At 37.2% G+C, this 20,830-nt stretch overlaps 1 protein-coding gene across 2 annotated transcripts; it reads right to left on the reverse strand.

Annotated features, from left to right (window-relative positions):
* Positions 1 to 6,079: 6,079 nt before the first annotated feature.
* Positions 6,080 to 8,944, reverse strand: LOC104440965 (GDSL esterase/lipase At5g45960). 2 transcript variants are annotated; one of them, XM_010053942.2, is made up of 5 exons: positions 8,642 to 8,944; positions 8,342 to 8,472; positions 7,745 to 7,957; positions 6,558 to 6,828; positions 6,080 to 6,479 (listed from the first exon to the last, which is right to left on the reverse strand). In XM_010053942.2, the coding sequence occupies exons 1-5, from the start codon at positions 8,922 to 8,924 to the stop codon at positions 6,286 to 6,288; spliced, it is 1,092 nt and encodes a 363-aa protein (XP_010052244.1). In that variant the 5' UTR covers positions 8,925 to 8,944; the 3' UTR covers positions 6,080 to 6,285. The 2 variants fall into 2 exon arrangements, with proteins under 2 accessions (XP_010052244.1, XP_010052243.1); XM_010053941.2 differs by having other exon boundaries at positions 7,745 to 7,978.
* Between the last annotated feature and the right edge of the window lie 11,886 nt (positions 8,945 to 20,830).

The following is a 20,830-nucleotide window of genomic DNA, read 5'->3' on the forward strand; positions in this document are numbered from 1 at the left end:
TAGGGTTTCACGTATTAGATCCATCTTTTTGTGGATTTCGGGCCCACCAAATTTTGAAATTGGCAACTTGACCACGTTGATACTTAGAAGGCCCGAATGAGAACGAAAAAAGCCCAAGATCTAGAAATCTCATTCAATTAAAAAAACAAAAAACTAATAATAAGTTGACAAAATTTAACGCTTGCATTTTTATAGCATTTTCTGGGCACGCTTAACACTAGAAGCACAAAAAATGCTTTCGAACTAGCACAGGCTATGTAATATTAAAAAACTAGAATCAAAGTGTGAAAGGAAATTTTTTTTAAAAAAAGAAAAGAGATGTTAACCCTAAACTTTCAAAAATAACCTTTGTGAAAGCATGGGTTCACTAGACATTAAGGGTAATTGGCCCCATGGTGGATTGGTTATGAGATCCGAACTTGGAATCTATCCTATAGGCTTTGATTCTCAAAAATTGAAACTTATAATCGAACCGATTATACTCGGCATAGATTAGGTATATAGGGTGCATTTGGGAGAAGCTTTTAGGAAAAGCCTTTAAGGAAATGCAAAGGCCTTTAGTCCGAATGCCTTTGGTGAAATGTAAAAACTGTTTGGTAAACTATAATTGAAAAGCGCATTGGGAAGCAACTTTGGGGAAATACTGTTTGGTAAACACATATTTGGGAAGTCCTTTAGCGCGATTAATTTAAGATTTTATTTTTTTATTTTTTAAAATTGAAAACAAAAATAATGATTTTTTTAATATATTTTTGCACTAAGATGTATATATAAAAGAGATATATTAACAAATTCAATGACTATTTTTTATATATATATTTTTGCACTGAGATGTATATATAAAATAGATATATTAACAAATTCAATGACTTTTTTTTTTTAATATATTTGCACTGAGATGTATATATAAAATAAATATATTAACAAATTCAATGACTTTTTTTTTAAAATATATTTTTGCACTGAGATGTATATATAAAAGAGATATATTAACAAAAAGAAAGAGTAATTTCATTATAATAAACATGATTACATATGCATCAAAGAAAGAAATAGGTTTTCATTGAAAATTACAAACATCCTCCTCAAGTATTTACTAAACTCATTGCTATTTAATCATATAAATACGTCATGTCAAAAAATAAATTGTCATTTGAAGTACTTGCCCCCTCGTTCATATTATGAAGGTCAACTGAATATCCATAATTGGGATCCAAATCTGCTCTTGCAAAATGTCTATCATTGGTGGTATTTTGTCGTATGTAATTATGCAAAGTCATTGCTGCTATAACAATTTTTACTTGCTTTTCAAAGGGGAAATTTGGCATATGCTTTAAGATCTTCCACTTCTTCTTCAACACACCAAAAGCTCACTCAATTTCCGATCGCAGTGAGGAAAGAGCACGATTGAATACCTCTTGATAGCCTGTAGGGATGGGACCTTGTTGAAATTCTAGCAAATGATATCTAACTTCTTTGTATGGTTTTAAATAACTCGTCGAATTTGGATATTCAGCATCTACTAAATAATATTTACTTGCATAAATATAATATAAATTTGATCAACATATACCATATTTATACATATTAATGTACAAAAACCATTAATTAACAAACCTGGAAGAGGATAAGGAAATTGCATATCATGTCTCCCTAAAGCTTTATAGAAAATATGAGTATCATGGGCTTGGCCCTCCCAACTAGCCTAAACATAAGTGAATTCCATATTGAAATTACACACCGCTAAGACATTTTGAGTTGGTGTACATTTTCGACCAATAAAACGAATCTAATCTTTTACAGGTATCACCGCTAAGATATGAGTGCCATCAATAGCTCCAATTCAATCCTAAAACAAAAACGCAAATATTATTATATAATCAAAATTTGCATTTAGTTCTTTCTTTCTATTGAATAATCAAAACATACCTTAAAATATAGATAAAATCTTCGATTATTTTTTATCTTCTCCGGAAAATCCTTAAATTGCCAATCAGCTGGTTTAATCAAATCTTTTCTCATTTTACATACTTTGTCTAATACTAAGCTAAAGTACCTGCTTATAGTTTCCCTAAAGTGTTGAAAACGCTCTTGTGTTAACCTGTTACTTATACCTGTCCTAAAATATGAAGAAATATTCCAAGCATTTTTCTAATATCAATATTCCTAGTTCCTTCAAGACCATAGCATGTTACTAAATCATGCATTAAATTATTAAACACAATATTATCCATCCTAAACATTTGATAATACCTTATCGGATTAGCATCTTCGCCCATCAACTCTTCTAACCATGCATATTCTGTATATGATGATATCCTACAAGGTTTTTTCTGACTATATATTGCTTGATAAGCGATTGTGCCTTGAGTAATTTCCACAAGTTAATTGAATTCTTCATCCTCTTTCTCATGGATTTCTCTTTTAGGAGAATCGTTCATATCTGTTTAAAGGAATAAAACAGTAAGACAAGTGATGAATAATCATCCATCAATGGAACAATTATTTTCCATAATATATATGCAAATTCCACCAAATCGAAATAACATAAACTGAAAACACATATCTCACATTAAAACATAATCAGAAGAAGAGTTCACAAGTAGTACAAATTAGCAACCGAAAATAAATCTCTCATTACAACATAGATTAATATGAAAGAGCTTAAAGAAGTAACTATTATCCTAATGGCGACTATCATGCTCTTCTAACTTATACTTCAGCCACTCAACTTTTTCTTCATCTTCATCCAAGTTCATAAAAATCTGTCTATTGTCTTTCTTTTCAACAAAATGAGAGAATGCAAAAAAGAACAATTATTTTGTATTGCTTAATCTTAGGTATGACTTTCAATGTTTGCACAATTTCTTTGTAAGGATCAAACTCTCCTGTAACCGATGTTGCATTGCTCCTACTCTCAACTGTTAAACAAAGTATGTCGATTTGTGATGCTAACTTATCAAGTCCGGTCAATTTTTTTCCTCTTTTTCCTCGAGCTTGCTTCGTTGAACTTTCTACCGTCCTTTTATTGCTCTTACTTTGACTTGGTCGGGCATTTGTTTCACCTACATCACCCTCTAAAGTATCATCAGTAAATTCTGCACAATCAGCAATATCAGCTTATGTGGTCTCAACATTCTTATTATTGCATAAACCTTGTGCAAGATTCCAGGTAACATTTCTAGTAGCAACTGTACCTTGGAACATTTTTTTTTTTTTGGTAAAATACTGTACCCTGGAACATTTGATCCATCAAAGCTTCAATATCTGGATGTATGCCTTTCATTCGAAAATGCTCTAAGCTTAGGATTGGCCTGTTATAATAAAATATTTTTAGGAATTATATTATAAAAGATGAATTTACAAAACAAAAGGTAACAAAAGATTAGATAAACATCTGAATTTTTCTCTCCCACCATTTGTCACTCGCGTCAATGGTTTTCTTCCTTGGATCCCATCCTAGTCATGTTTCCTTTTGAACCAATTGCTTCCATTTTTTCCATTTTTCCTTTAAATTATCCCACTTACTCTTCATTTTATTTTTATCATACTTTTTTCCCCTCAGCTCCTCAAACTTGTTAATTATATCATTTTGTTGCTCGCAAGACGATTGCCTTTTTCAATTTGTTCAATACATAATTGACAAAAAGTTTCTATATCTTTAAGGCTCCAATATGTTTTTTCCTTTGATGAACTTGCCATCTTTCAATAAAGTGAATACAAACATATTTGAAAAATAAAAAGAGATGATGTTAATTATGAACACAAAACAAGGGACACTACAAATAAATTAAAATATAATTCATATGAACCCATGAAAAAGCACACCAAGCTGGATATGTAAGTGGGGAAAAAGAACAAAAACATAAGAAATAGAAATGAAAGAACCTCGGTTCGAAGTGGGACAATCGACACCTTTTGAGCGAAGAGAGAAGGGAGCACTTTGGTGAAAGAATATGAACTAGGAGTATATATCCTATTGTGGAAAGTGAAGCGCACAAAAACAATTAGAATAAAACGTGTTTCTAACTCAGTAGCTGAAACAGTTAACATCAATCATGTTCACCCATTTCACTAAAATAAACCCGGCCCATACTAAAACCCCTTTTCTTTCAAAACTGTTCCTAGCCCAGCTTAGAAAATACCTAAAATAAATCAAACCTAGCTCAACTTCAACACTCAAGCCTACTTGCATTAAACCTACGGTTTATTAAGCCCATAACTCACCACTCTAGCTATCTCAACATGGTCTTTCACACCCCAACGCACGCCCGCAGCCTCCTTCCCCGATAAACTGAGAACCTCCAGAAACTTGCACACTTAACACATTCAAGCTTCAAATTAAAAGTAACCCGTGCATAACCACAAGCTATATGCGGCCACCATGCACCACCATCCATAGACAATGCCATGAACCATCTCTTCCGAGCACCGCTATGAGCCATCAAACATTTTTTTTTTAAACAAAAACCAGGCAGAACAAATACACACAAGAGCTACAAAAACCGGAATGCTCCTTGGTTGAGACATTTGATTAAACAGTTTAACTGCAAGCCCTTGGTTCAGGGCATTGTTTCCAAAATGCCACAACAATCGACAATAAAGAGTAACGGAGATGCAAATTGAAGGTTCTAAGTGCCAAGATTGTTTCCTCCACCTAAACATCAAAGTAGATGAACAAGGTCTCTTAAGTTCCAATGCTACAGAGCAAAGGTTCATAAATGAGATCCATCAGTCCTGTCATGCGAAAACCTTACAAAGAGTTTATGTCGGAAGAAAAATGACACATCGAAGTAGGACTCACTCGACCAATTTGAACCTCGAAAACCCAAAGAAACTCAAAGAAAAATGACACATCGAAGTAGGACTCACAACCCAAAAAAACCTAAAGAAAACTCCTCCGCAAAACAAGTGAAACGAAACCCTTAGGGAAAGATCCGGTCAAAACTTACACTAGCGCAGCTCATCAGCTCCCGTCCCACCAAAAACAGCTCGTTCGCACATCAAATCGCACACAAATCTAATCATGAGCACCGAACACGCACACAACACTTCGAAGAAAGAAGAAAGAAAATGGGTAATCCTTCAACTGCAACGTGAAGAAATCGAAGGAATGGCCCAAAACGCAAAACAATCAAGGACCCGACGGCTCTGTCCAATCGAGCGAGGAATTGATTGCTCCTAGATCGAAAGGCAGAGGGGGAAGTAACAAAGAAACAGAGCGAGAATCGCGAAAGGAGGGAGATGCCTACCATTCTCTCAGACTCGCTGCGACAACGGAGGAGGAGTAGGATGGCGGCGGCGGCGGTGAAATGGAACGCTCAAAGAAATCTCTCCGCCACTCTCTCTTGCACTCGGAGAATGACACGAGAAAAGTAAGACTGTAGAGGCAAGCAACAACGACAATCAAGGTTTTCAAAAGGGTCAAAATTGGAATTTAATAAATTTGTGAGGGCAACAAAGGCAAAATAAAATTGTCCTTTAAATGACCCCCAGCATGCCGAAAATGCTAAAAAACCCAAGGCAGCCCCCAACCTGCCTTGGGCTTTTAGCCTTAGAAATGCTAGCTTTGCCATTAAGCCATTTCCAAAGTTTTTTCCCAAACACCTTTATTTTTGCCTAAAGATCCTTAGCCCCCCAAAATCCCTTGGAAAGCAGTTCCCAAACACACCCATAATGGGTTTGTTTCCGTAGAAATCATAACTATATATAACTCATGATTAGTAAAGTCTTGTTGGTTGAATATACTTGTGTATGGAATGGGTTTGTTTTCTTATTATGAGTTTCATTCTCCCTGGTTGCATCTCATATTTTCTTAATGCAAATATGATGTATAAGATCGACTCATCCTAAAATTGGCCTGCTTGGTTGGTTTCCGATTGGAACGAACCCGCACTAATTCTTTTTTGAACGGATCAAGGTAAAAGGCCAGTTTGGTCTAGTTCATGAATTGGATCGGCCCAATTGATTTGCCTTACTAAATATTGTGAGCTACTACTCACCACAACACTGGTCTAATGTAGGACTTTTTCGCCACACTCTCACACATGTACCTCATTATCCTCAAAATCTACGGGGAGAAAAAAAGAAAAGAACATATCCATACTGAACTTCTATTTGTGCAATGAATCCTTACGATACATAGCTCATCATGTACGTTATACGAATATACTCTTCTCCAAGGAGCGCTTAACATCCAGAGAATTAGCACATTCTTCGCAGCGAGCCAACAAAGATTTGTGGGAAAAACAATGTAGTGATAATGAGTCGAGGTCGAAGATTGAGCTAGTCTTGAATGAGAGCATTAACGATGGGGCGAAGCAACTGAAAGATCAGGTAATAAGCCTTCTCTGTGGGGTGTATTGAATCCCAGAACACGTATTTGGATGCATCTGGGCACACATACGAATTGGGGTTGCATAGGAACGCTGCTTCCAGCAGCCCAGTCCCGCAGCATCCGCTCAGAGCTTCATCGAATCCTGCATGGTTTTGGATCCGGAGTTCAGAAAAAGGGAGATCTGATCAAATGAGAAAGAGGGTAAGATCGAGGGACTCGCCATAACTTGGGAACCTCAGAATCATGTCGCTTATGGGCTTGTATATATCTGCATAATAGATTCTGGAGCCTTGATTTGCCAAGCTGCTTTGCATGGAAGCCAACTCCGTCTGGAGGAGCGCGTTGTAGTCTCTTGCCACCGATGAGTACTGGTCCATGCAACCTCTCTGCAGGACGGCGCTGTTTGAGTTGAGTGAGATCATTATTGGCAAGCAACCCATTGGGGGCAGTCCCGCCACTGCAATCCTTCTCGCTCCTTCCTCCCATAAACCCTGAATTAAGGAAATTAAAAAGCGGGAAAAGGAAAAAAAAATAGAGGCAAGTCGAAAATAATTGCACTAATCGACCTTCAAAACTAGAACTATCTAAACTAAATCGATCATGTCTGAAACCTTTAGATCGGTACAATCTATATAAATCCTTTAAACTTTTTTTAAAAATTGCAATTATGCTCTTTACGTTTTGTACATGACAGTCTTAGTAGTTGCACTTTCAATATCGGTTTGGGACTTCGAGCTGCACTTCTTGGTGAAGGTTTAGGACTTCACTTACATTATTTGAAATTTTTATAACGTAATTACCATTTTTTTGTGACTTAAGATTTCATTGCACCGATTGAAAAGGTTTATGACTTAACATGTCTTTTAAGTTAGGTTTAGGACGTTCTTTCTGTGGATTAGTAAATTCTTAGGCTGATGGGACCGAGATCTCGTTGACTAGTGACGACTAGTCTCAACTGTACTACCAATTTGAGACCCACCATTCAATTGCGGATAATCTTTCCCAACCACCTCCTCCGCAACCACAAATTGAAGATGGAGAGTTCAGATGTACTTTCTATGAGAAAGCCAACAATTTAGGCCTTCAAATTCCAAAATATTCGAGTTCGCTTTCGATCCCATCATTCGGATGATTGACCAATCACAATCTCGATCGCCAGCTTATGTGGATGCGAAAAAAGGCTGCGGTAGACCCAAGGGTGACTTTGGTACGGATTTAACATAGGTCCCTCAATTTCAGATTACTTTCATTTTATGGTCACTTAACTTTTAATTACTTACTTGCCTGTTCAATATAGGTCACTTAACCTTAAGTTTTGCTTTCAAGCATTATCTACATGTTGTCGTATATGAAATGGAAGGGGGGTAATTTGATGTCGCATTGTTGGGGACAAAGCAGGGTATATACCTTAATGAGGTCTTTCACGTGCTGTAACAAGAATTGCTGGTACGTGGCGATGGTGAAGCTCCGCTGCCGGATGGGGATGGTGAAGTAATTGACAACGAAATCGTTAGTGCCGGCGCTCACAAGGAAGACAGCCTTGTTGATGTGTTGGATCGTGCTTTGGTTCCCCATAGTCGACATGAGCCGCTTCTTGTACTCTTTGAAATACTCCAGTTGCTGTGGCAATGACACCACATTCTGCAAATTGTTCAAACACAGACGTAATACATAATTGCAATAATGAAAAGAAAAAACTTTAGGAGCGCATTTTGCAGTATATGGCTCGTGCATTTTTTGGTGCATGGGCGCCGGTGACAGCTATTCTTCTCATCTACGAGCCACTCAGCGGCGGAGGGTTGGCCTAGTGCCGACACCAGCAGCAACCTTGCGGAATAATGCCATAGCTGAAGCCAACTCCGGTTGATGCCTCGACAGCGACATTTATTGCTTATGATTAAGGATTTTGTTCTCTATGCATAAGTTTAAGGATCTTGTTCTCTATGGCAAAAAAAGAAGGAAACTTAGAGAGAGAGAGAGAGAGAGAGAGAGAGAGAGAGATACGCTAAGCGTTGGTGTCATAGGGTCGTATCCAGAACCAGCAGAAGCAAAGCTCACACCACTCTTCATATCCTCGAAGCTAAGACTCGGTTCCAAATACGCTGGCACATAGTCTTTAATCCCGATATACGATACTGCATAAATTCAGAAAATCATTACGATGAATACAGCGCTCTTTTAAAGATTCATGCTGCTTAGCTATATGTGCTTCCTGATATCTTGCAGTTTGCGTGCGTGAGATAATTATAGATACACGGTCAACACCATCATTCACCTAAAAAAAAAAAAACTCTTTTAGCTCACCAATGTAATCGGTGGCAAGCCGGCCGTTCGTGAACCTCCCGGTTGGCACCCGGTTGGCGAAATCCCTGCCATATGGCAGGAAATCGCTCTTGAACATCGTCCTCAAGTTGTTGTTGTTCCCGGGATCAACCGTGGAGTCCCCAAAGACGATAAAAGCCGAGACTGTGTTGTTCAAGGCCCGGGCGCTCTTCGAGGAGAGAGCTTGATGGGCAGGTAGGGATAGAAAGAGAACGAGGGCTCTCCAGAAGAAGCGTTGGGCATTGCATGAACGATCCATCTTCATCTTTGGTCGTGGGAGTGATCGAGAGAACAAGGGGTGCCGCGAGCGGGGACTCCATCTTTATAGCTGCATTCGGAGGGTGAGCTCCTGCATGAGTTTGGACACGACGTGGCAAGGATTGAAGAAGTGGGTCAGCTTACAAGAGGAAACTTGTGGTGACTCAGGCATTATTGGTTGTCTCTTTCTCTGCGTTGTGGTGGGTCGGTAATGGTTTGGAAATTATTCGTCTCCATTCTGCCTTGTCGAGTCTTTATGTCTCTCTCAACTACCTGAGTACTAGAGCGAAGGCATATTCATCGCTAGGTAAAGAAGATGTGCTGTTTCAAGAAGCATAAGTTCTTCAAGTTATCGTAGCTAGGGTTTATCGTTTGACATTTCTTGTCTTGCAGAGCATGTCTTCGTAAAATGAGTGTGGAAGTAGCATATTAAAAAATAGAAGACACTTAGATTAATCGAATTTGATTTTGCCGAGCTTTAATATATATAATATCTACTAAAGAAAGTTTAAGCTAATCGATGATAATAGTGGATGCATGTACTCGGACATGTGTACACCAAGTTCGCTTTAAATTTCTCACATTGTAGCCAAGACCCTCAATTTCTATCCCCAAACACCTCCAAGAAATTTCTTTAACTCAAGCATATCATCGATAACATTTATTGATTTGAATCACCAATCCAACACACAAGAATGCAAGCATCGCAGTGCATGAATTTAAATGTTTGCACCTTGTATACCTAAGGCGCTTCAATCATTCCGCGACTTAGCCATTGATTCACTTATATCAACCATTGGATTGACTTTGTTATAGAATTGACCACTCGATGATATCGTCGACGGTATCATAGGAATTCCAGATACACCTAATCCAAGTCTTTGCACGCTCGTTCATTCCTCCGTTTCGGATCATCACAAGTCTCTCTAAATGTCTTCTTCGGACAAATCGCAATTCCCAACATTTCTTTGGACTCTTTCTTCTCTCGTGAATAGAGCCTCTCGTCTTCTTCGCCTGTCTGCGGTTAACCTTCTGTTTCCACGTACCCCCCCCGCCGAAACTCTTTGCAGCTTGCATGAACGATCCATCATCTTCATCTTTGATCACAGACTTGACTTAGCAGAAAGAAGCAGCCAACTCTCTCTTTTGTCTCCAGCCTTCTACGCCTCCAATTCAGCATCATACACATAACGTTAACCCTACCTCTGAAGAAGAAGGTCAGATTCCACATTGCTTGTCGTATCAACTCGCCTCCAAAGTCCTCCGTCACAGCTTCACATGTAGACGTTAATTCACATTCATCCGACAATTGTAGGTCAGAATGGCTTCGCTAGACTACATTCTACAGATAGTTAATTTAATTTTGTATTTTATAGTTTGGTTTAATTCCATGTGAGAATTTATATGCATATAAAATATGATCCTGACAAGCTGCAACTTGCAGTTCAAACCTACTAAAATTCATATATAATTGAGTTTTGCTGCTCTAAATTTTTAAAAACCTATCATTCAAGTTTTACCTGACACATGTATGACACCAGCTCACTAAATACAAATTAAAAAACGGGTCTTTGATCCATTTTGACACCTCTAAAGCAAGCATACATGCAGTTTGTGTTTCCAATGACGTAATTACGGACTCCTAAATACATCTATCCCATTGGATTGGTAGCTCCAATGGGAGATTTAACCAGGTTTAAACATATAATTTACCAAATTTAGTAGTTCAAATAGATCTAGAGCACATGGAACTGGTCGACGTGATTGCTTTTCGTGCACATAACCCCTGAGATTTCATCTTTTGAAATTGATGCGTGAAGCTACGCGTGATGCCTTCTTAAGGGTATGATTGTAAGAATTGAGGAGGATTGAATGAAATTGCGATTTCGGTCTCTTTTTTTCTTGTCTTGTTTGGCTATAGTACGGCGACAAATACGGCATCTACTTTGATTTATTGCCTTTGGCAGACCCAATTTTGAATGGACATGTAGGACGGATCATTAATTGTCATCGTCCTCAAAGTTTCAGGAAAAAATAAATGCTGTGAATCTTCTAAACTTTTTACACGTTTAAATGGTAGGGGTAGCCCTAGCGACCAACCTCCCCACATGAAAGTCGGGAGGTAGGGAGTTCGATTTCCCACCTTTTAAGAGAATGGAGATGTTTAGTTACAAATGTTGGGTTCGACTCTCATGCTTTGTAAAGAGACAAGGCAAAAAGTTTGAAATTGAGTTAAGAGTTAGAATAAAACAAAAAAAAAAAATCCTAATAATTTCATTTCATAAAAGGTATCATCAATGTAAAATATTATCAACACAAGCAATTATAAGAATGAAAACATCATATTATATAGCAATCAATAGTACAAACTTAGTCCTAAACATTTTGATGATTTGTTGCCATCATACTCAACTTTTGTTTGTGCGATGAATCTTAACGGTACACAGCTCATCATGTACAATATATGAATATACTACAAGAGTTTTCTTAATGTTGGTTAAATTAATTGATATTGTAATTTACTATTATACGGGATTGATATAATAAGGTAAGATATAAAGATTCTTAATAGGTCTAATATGGGACTAGTTAATATGGGCTAAACAAAGCCTAGTTTGTGACGAGAGGGTTCATGGCTGAAAGCTCTATAAATATTATTCAAATCTCTCCTCCAAACCAAAAGGTACACAAAACCTTACTTAAGGAGAGAGTAAAGGGTAGTCTCATTGAAGTTAGGTTTAAGTGGGGCAATAAAAGAGAAGGCTTGAGACTAAAGTGGACCTTCGCTATTTCGCTTAAAAATGATCAAAACAGGTGTGCTAATCACTTCTTTACCGTTAATATGTTCTAAAATCCTGGCTATGGTGATTTTAGGGTGCCGATTTCGAGGCTTACATGTGGTATTAGAACTGCCACAGTCTAGGGCTAGAACATATTGTTTTTGTTTGTTCTCAAAATTTTTATTCGATGAATTTTGATTAAATAAACTGAAAGGACTCATTAAGACAAGCATTTTGACTGGTGGCATGTCTCTGAGGGATGCTTCACGCATTGCTATGGTAGCCCATGCGCAAGGTCCCCATGCATGGATTAGGGCAATCCATTAACCGACCCGACCAAAAGTCCAACCCATGGATCACCGTTGGCCGGACCAAATCAATCGGTTGGGATGTTAACCAGTCGGACCGGTCAAACCCAGTTGGATCGGCTATGCACTCTAACGACCCATGAGAGCGCATCCGAACTCCATTTGGGGCATTCTTGGTACCGACGTGCTCATGTCAAGATGCTCTACACTATGATGTATTTATTTTACATGTTTTATGCTTTTAAAGATGTGAAAGTACATACAAAACCCTATATACATGTATTTTTAGGGTATATATGCATATTTTCTTGCATTTTTCTATGGTTTCAAAAACACAGATGCAAGATCACATGTAAATCATCACATACATAATGTGTAGATGTAATCCGTTGATAACATTTATAAGGTTTAATATGTATCAATGAATGAAACAATATAATCATCATGGATGTTATTTTAGAAATAAATTGGCCATGTCATTGAGTCTAAATTACATGTATATTGTGAATGTGAAACCTAAAGTTTATATCCCTAATATAAGGGAGTTACAAGGATTTAATTGGTTGTGACTGCCAAAGTGGCACACTTAATTGAGTTTAAGAAAATCGATCTCATATTGTGGTGGAATTTCTCATGTTCTAATATGTGACTATACTCTTAAATGAGGTAATTGTGTATTTATTTATGGAGGGTCACGTGTACAGCATATGAGAAGTGACCGATCCTATTAGTTTTTTTTTTTTTTGTGACCCAGGGGAACCCCGCACAGCCGACAGCTGGGAGTAAACCCCTGGGGAGGCACGTAGGAAACCACCACCCACACACCCCGGGTAAGTCGCCAAGTGTCTCCACCTGCCTCCCTGCAACTTGCGTCGCAGGGGCTTCGAACTCCGGCCTCCAGTGTGGAAGTCCTGGAGCATACCAGCGGAGCCACCCTCGTGGGTAGTTGACCGATCCTATTAGTTTATATACTTAAATATGATAAATTCACGAAGACTTTAGCATATTCTCATGATCGCTATCATGTAGAAACTATACAACTGCATGTCATGTATTCTACCTAAATGTGATTATATAATGATGTTTATAACTCTCATGATGTGTACTTATACAGTTTTAAGTTTCAGGTACTCACATAACACTGACTACATACATTGTTTATTGTCCAATCACCTTCTCTATAAATAACAACTCCATTACAATTGGGATTTTCACTAGTTCAAACTTTAAGAATTGGTAAAAGGATTTTTACGAAATAAAGCCGGCAGATGATCATATTACTCTTATTGAGGATAAGTTAAGAGATTTTACTAACACCAGCTTGGAAACCCAAATAGAACACTTTTCCACCTAGGAAAAGAGCAATAGGATTTGCTTGTTGATTATGAAATGATCCATTTTGGAGCACTTGAAAAGCGGCTTGTTAGCTGACTGCACTATTAAGCAAATGATGAAAGCCTTGTTGGCTAGAAATCGTGTAAGGACCTTAACTCCAGCTCCAAGGTCACAAGCGATGAGGGTTATTTTTCACAACATTCTAGGCATGTCGCCAACCCATATTTCTTTCTTTTATGGATCTTCGAGTTATATACATGCAGAAGCAATCAACATCCAATCACAAAACGTCACAACAAGTCAGTAGGAAAACACACTCATAGCCATATATTTACACATACATGGCAATTACTGGTAATTTTATATACATGCTTTATTTATCTTACAAACACATTTACTTGAGCCAGGTTTCATACTAACTAATACATATATGCCATCTTCGGGGTATCCTAATTGCCTCTAATGAGATTCTACCAAAATTGGTATCCCTAAAGACCGATTACCAAAGTACTCTTCTAAAGTACCATCGGGTAGAGTATCACTCTCAGGCCTTGGTGGTCAAAGCCTCGAAGAGGACCAATAAAACCACCTTCGACCCACTCATACTAGGCACGGTATTTGTGAGGGACGAATTCGTCCAATCATTCATCTACCCAAATCGTTGTAATACTGGATCTTATTAATACTCGCAAAATAAATAGCAATTTATGACATTGTCCTAATCACAGGAACGTTGAACCTTTCAGGAGGTACAGTCATCCTACAAGTCTGAAGAAAACAACGAGTAAGTATAACTCAGTAAGTACACCTACTAAAATCCGGGTAAGATGATGCCTCACCCTTCAACAAGTAAATAACTTTATCCAAGTAATGGTAGATTAATAGCTAAAATAAAAGCTATGACTTAGTAAAAATAAGAGAGATCTCAAAACAACTAAATGTGAGCATACATCAAGGATCCATTACACATATGAGGAACTCATACACACAACATTCATTTATTAATAATTGAAATCCATCAACTCCTCTAGAATCCACCGAGCATTCAAAATCCATCAAGCATCCGAAATCCATTGGGTATTGTCGCCAAAATCCATCGGTCAACAGCATACTTTAGTTCCTCGTGTGTCCAGGTATCAAGTGTCACAAGCCATTTTTTATCTTTATTTTTAGTTTAAAACTCAAAGGCGTGCCACGCATAAGTGTGTGGAATGTCTTGTTGGTTTCAAATCATTAAATATGCCAAGCTCAAATGGAGGTTTGTGGCTTGGTCTGATCCACACAATACACCGATTTAGTACCAAACTTGGCTTGAGAAAACGATACACCTTAATATAGCCCCAAAACCAAGAAATGACCAATATGTCGTGATCTTATGTTCATCCAAGGCCAATAAAGCCTCTATTTGAAACTCGGGACGTGAATTCACACTTTCAAAAGTGGACTAAAATAGTTCATAGAACAACATCAAGTTTTTTTTTTTTTTTTAAATATTTTTTCAAAACTGTTGGAATCAAAGTAAAATGAGGGCAACCCACCCGTACGCAGCGCAGTTGGTTAAGTTCAATCCTTCCAATGCATGGATGTTGAGGGTTTGAAACCCTGCGTTGCTAGTGATTTAAGTGGTGGGCTTTGGTGGTGGGTTGCTAGGTTAGCTCTCCCCGAGGTATAGGCGTTGTAGGTCCTCTTCTGCGGGGGCCGTGAGACCTTGAATCAGCGTAAGCCGACAAAGGCATGCTCCAGCGAATCCTTGGTCACAAAAAAAAAAAAAAAAGTAAGTAAAATGTGGGCATGATAAAACAGGCATGGAACCTAACTACTTCAAAGTTTAAGCTAAAACACAACAATCAAGCATCCAAACTAGGTCACTTCAATTTCAAAGGTCAAATGTCAAACTAAGGCCCAACACCAATCCAAAACCAACTCAAGCAAGCATACATAAGCCATAATAAAAAAAACAACAAATCAAACATGGACTTGTTACAAGCTTGAACTAGCGTAACACAATGTCCTAACCAAACGATAGTAAGTCTACTTACTACTTTCTAAGCCGATGGTTTTGAATTAATGACAACAAGAAAGGTGGCAAGGGCGATGGCAAGAAGAGAGGGCTGAACTATGAGAGGAAGATAAAGTGATGGTCGGTGATAGAGAGAAAGAGAGGAGGATGGCTTTGGTGAAATGTGTGGTGGGGTGAATGGGTTCTACATCTATTTATAGAAATCTTTCCTCAAGAATAGTCCAAATAATCATAAATGAAGGTGGCTTAGTTGGAAAGTGAGTGATTGATGTGGCTACTTTCCAATTGGTCCACCTAGTCTCGTAATTAATAAACTGTCACACTTGTTTATCGTCCCCTTAATAGGTGTTGTAGGTCTCCCATAGACTTGCATTACTATCCTCAAACAAACCAATCAAGAGGCAATTTATAAGGAGTATTACTTAGTCATTAAGCCTTGAGATACGTAGGACTATAGCTTGGTAAGTTGAGACACCTCAAGGAGGAAATTAAGGCTTAGAATCCAAGTTGGGTGTGATTCACATCTCCTAAGCAAGAAAAATAATTTTGACTGGTTTTCGAAGTTAATGTCATTGCCTTACCAAATGAAATCGAAATGTATGAAATTTTAGTATGTTATAGAGAAGATCTTAGTTAATATTTTTCATGAAAGAAGCTAAGTCCAATTCATGTTGTAGAAAGACCAACAAATCACTAAATATTCCCCGAAAACCTATCCATCCGGCAGATCCAATATCCGCAAAGCAAAACCCATTTCGAAATCCAATTCTTTTCAAAACTATTTGAAATTTTTATATGTTATAGACATATATGCCATTTTAAACTTTCATGAAGGAAGCATATTCAAATTTGAAATAAATTTTTTTATAAAATTTGAGAAAGTAATTTGATCATCGTTTTAACCATACGGAGCAAGTTCTAGACAGTGAATGATTGGACCTTCATCCCTATCATTTCACCTTAAAAAAATATGAAATGATATTTGGAACAACTTGCATGAAAGAAGTTTTTTCAAATTTTTACCAAAAAAAGTTCTGTAAAATTAGCAAACAACAAAGGTTTAGAAATTTTGAAAATCGAAGGTGGTAAATTATGGTAAGAAAGATGAAGTTTATTCAAATTCTTAATACGAAAGACTCTGTAAAATTGGCAAATAACAAAGGTCTAGAGATTTTGAAAATCAAAAGTGGTAAATTCTATTTAGAAAGAGGAGTGCTCCCACTTGGTCTTGAGTCAAGGGTCATCAATGGCTGTACAATCTTATCTCTCAAGATTCTAATTAGGCCCTAAACCAGCTTGGATACCTCATCTCAATTATTAATTAGCTAAAGTCCAAAAGAGATAAGATAGACTTATCCAAAGTTGGACTGGTCCTGGTTTTCCCCCCTCTCTCTCTAGGCATGTAGCACCTTTCTTGTGGATTCCAAAGTGCACCTTCCACACTTAGGTTCTAGTATAGTAAGAGGCCTAGGCTCTAGAGTCTTCCTTTTTCCACAATTCTCTTAAGGTGTTCACACTTGTTCACACTAATTCTTCCGAGAAACTTTGATTAGCCAAGACTTAAGTGTTGTTTTCCTTAATTATTTCAAGTCCAAGTCTAGATCCTTTACAGTAAAGCTTCCTTGCACCAAGTGTCCGTGCCTCTTAATTTACTCCGTGACACATGTTTTAAATGTAACTTTGAAAAATATCTAAGTTTATGAAAGCCTTGTCATTGGTTGGGATCCAATCAAGTTCAATCGTGATCAACTACGTTATTTAGCCCGAGGTTTGTGCCTAAGCCATGCTCTTATGAAGCCTAATGCAATTTGGTTCAATCAGCCAAACCAAGTTCAAGCTCCCCTTTATAGAGAAAAAAAAGGGGCTCACGATTGGGTCTTAGGGCCATACCTTGGCCCAGTTGATCAGTCCTCTAACCGATTCATGGGCCAGTCCTCTTGGCCATGCTTGTGGCTAATCCTTGGGCCAATCAACCGGTTCTATGGCTTGTCTTATGGCCAATCCAAGTCCCACATCACAAGTCACAGTCAATCTGACATTGAACACTATTGAGTTCGTCCGATCCATGGTTGATTATCAATCGTCATATGATCACGTCAAATCGATAGATTAGTCCCAGCTCACGATCGCCTGGAATCAACTCATGGTCATCCATGGTCTGTACAACAGCCGAGCGGGATCACCTGCAGCTAGTGCATTAACCTGGTGGAATCGATCCATGATGGTATGTGATCATCCCACAATCAATCCTTAAGGCCGAATAATCATTCCATAGTCGAATACTCTATAACTGGACCTTGAGTTATCAATCCCTAAATGACCACTTGACTTATGACCAACCCTCAAGCCAACTCATGGCCAAGTCTCGCCATTGGCATACTGGACTTTTGGCCTAGTGGTCAGGCTAAAATGGGGGTTGAAATTGGGGACAGTACAAACCGTATCTCATCTAATGTTAAGATTGAGACAATTCTACAAAGACTCTTCAATATGAGGTATGATAACTTTGATAGGGTTAAAGATTACGTGCTTAGAATGGTAGCCCTACAGACAAAACTCCAAACCCTTCGAGTCACAATTCTTGATACTCGCATTGTCCATCAAGTCTCAAACACCCTTCCACCTAATTTTGGTATTATCATGACCAATTACAACTCCAAAGATGAGAACTAGTCAATTAATGATCTGATATTTAGGGTGGTGGCAGAGGAATAGAATTCGAAGAAAGAAAGAGGGCACCTTGCCCTTCATGCCTTTAATTCTAGCAATAAGAGGAGTAAGGGGTTTAAAAATCGTACTCATAAGGGAATTTCTCAAACCACCGGTCATTTTGACAATTTAAGTCCTTGAAAAACATCCTTCAAGAAGGATATCTGACAACTGCTTCTTTTGTAAGAAGAAAAATCACATGAAGAAAAACGATAACAAAAACAAAACTTGGTTGTCTAAGCTTAAGCATACAAGTTATGATTCTTTGATATTTATTTGTGAATCCAATATATCAAAGCCCCATCCAGTCATGGTAGATAGATAGTGGTACAACTAATCATGTTGCATTTACGAAACAGTGATTCATAAATCAAAGGAATCCAAATTAAGATGAATCAAAGCTCATTGTAGGAAACAACAACAAAATTAATGTTGAGTTCATAGGAGATGTTAATTTAATTCTAGATTTTGGTTTTAATTTGATGTTGAGAAATACTTTTTTATATACCTTCATTTAGATGGAACTTAGTTTCCGTATTGTGCCTGGATATATGTGGCTACTCTTTTGAAATAAATAATAATGTAGTTTCTATGTTCTTTTAATTTGAAGAAGATTGGTTGCTGCAATATATCTAATGGATTGCTCAAATTGTGTTTAACTCCCAATGATATATATGTTACTTACATAGCTAAAATAGTTATTTCCAAGAAACCTCTACCCAAGAAAGAGTCTTATGCATTGTGACATAAACATGACTTGGTCACATATTTAAGGAAATAGTGGAAAGGCTGACATCCTACTTGCTCTTATAAGTGACGTAGAGATTTGCATAAACTATTATAAGGGTAAAATGACTAAAATAAAATTAAAAAAAACTACAGTGTGCAATTTTGATCTCCACATAGATATTAGTGGACCCTATACAATAACCTTGTGTAGAAATTTTTATTTCATCACATTTATTAATGATTACTCTCAATATAGTTATTTGTTCTTGATTAAGGAGAAGTTTGAATCTCTTAATAAGTTCAAGATTTTTTGGATTGAAGTATGGAAACAATTGGGAAATGTCATATAGGTTATCAAATCTGACCACAATGATAAGTATTTTAATAGATATGGCGATGTTGGACAACTTGAAGGGACATTTATCAAATACTTAGAGGATTCTTAAATAATAACTTAGTTTACTATATCTAGGAGTTCTAAACAAAATGATGTGGCCGAAAGGTGCAACCGCACTCTTATAGAAATCATGAGGAGTATGATGGTAGGACCAACTTACTTGTTTTTTATAGGGTGAACCTTTGAAAATAGTTCTCTATATACTAAAACAGGTTCCTATTAAAGTTGTTTCATCAACTTCTTTTAAGTTATGAACTGTACCTACAGAAATAAGGTCATATAATACAACATTAAGTAAGATAGACTCCAAAATCAATCGATGTTACTTCATATCTTGCCCAAATCATTCGAAAAAAATATTAATTTTACAATCCTAATGGAGGCACAAAAATTGCGAAATCACAAACAGCAAAATTTTTGGAATTTGATGAGGCTAAATAAGGTAGCTGCTTAAAAACTATTGCGGATAATAGTATGGCCAGGACTATTGTGTCTTTTTCTCTACCTATGCATACAGTTATGGAGCCTCATATGCCATAGACTGAACCTATTGAGATCCAAGATCCTATTGTTGAAGCAACTCCTCATAAAATTCCTCAAGTCTCTCACATGTAGGACAAGGCTATGGCATCAATCCATCAAGGAGAGATGACCAACTATACCACCAAAATATATAGCCAATTTGGAAGAACGTGACTACGATATCGACTATATGGTTGATCCAATGACTTATCAAGATGCTAGTTCTTGTTCTTGGTTGCATTTGTGGTTGGATGTGATGAAAGACGAGATACAATCTATGAAACATAATGATGTTTGGGAGCTTATTAAATTGCCCAAATGTCACAAGCCCATTGACTATAAATGAGTGTATAAAACTAAAAGGGACTCCAAATGAAAGATTGAGAAGTTTGAAGCCAGACTAATAGTCAAAGATTTCATTTAGAGAGAGAAAGCAGACTATGAAGCAACTTTTTCCTTAGTCTCTTCTAAAAATTCTTTTAGAGTGATCATGATATTGATAGCTTATTTTGATATGGATTTACACTAGATAGATGTTAAAACTACCATTCTAAGTGGAAACCTTGATGAAGAGGTCTATACGGTGCAACCTAAAGAGTTTGCAATAGATCATTCAAGTAAACTTATGTCTTGACTGAAAATCAAATTATGGCCTCAAACAACCTTATAGACAATGGCAATTAAAGTTTCATAGTATTGTCACTTCATTCGATTTTGTTAAGAACACAATTGATCAATGTATATACTATAAGGTCAATAGGCGGAAATGTATTTTTCTCATACTCTATGTAGTTGATATCTTACTTATGAGAAGTGATCATGGGTTACTACATGAGACAAAGCAAATGTCGTCAAAGAATTTTGACATGAAAGACTTTAGTGAAGCATATCCATATGAATCAATCTCAAAGTACATACGTTGATAATTTCTTAAAAAGATTTAGCATGCAGTATTACAAGCTAAGAATTGTTCCTGTTGTCAAGGGTGACAAACTAAGCCTGTTATGGTATCCTCATTCTGATATTGACAAAGCCCAAATGAAGAATATGCCTTATGCTAGTGTACTTCGAAGCATCATATACGCTCAAGTTTACATTAGAACGAACATCGCT

This window comes from Eucalyptus grandis, chromosome 4 (assembly GCF_016545825.1).
Source record: "Eucalyptus grandis isolate ANBG69807.140 chromosome 4, ASM1654582v1, whole genome shotgun sequence".
In the NCBI taxonomy this organism is placed as follows: Eukaryota; Viridiplantae; Streptophyta; class Magnoliopsida; order Myrtales; family Myrtaceae; genus Eucalyptus; species Eucalyptus grandis.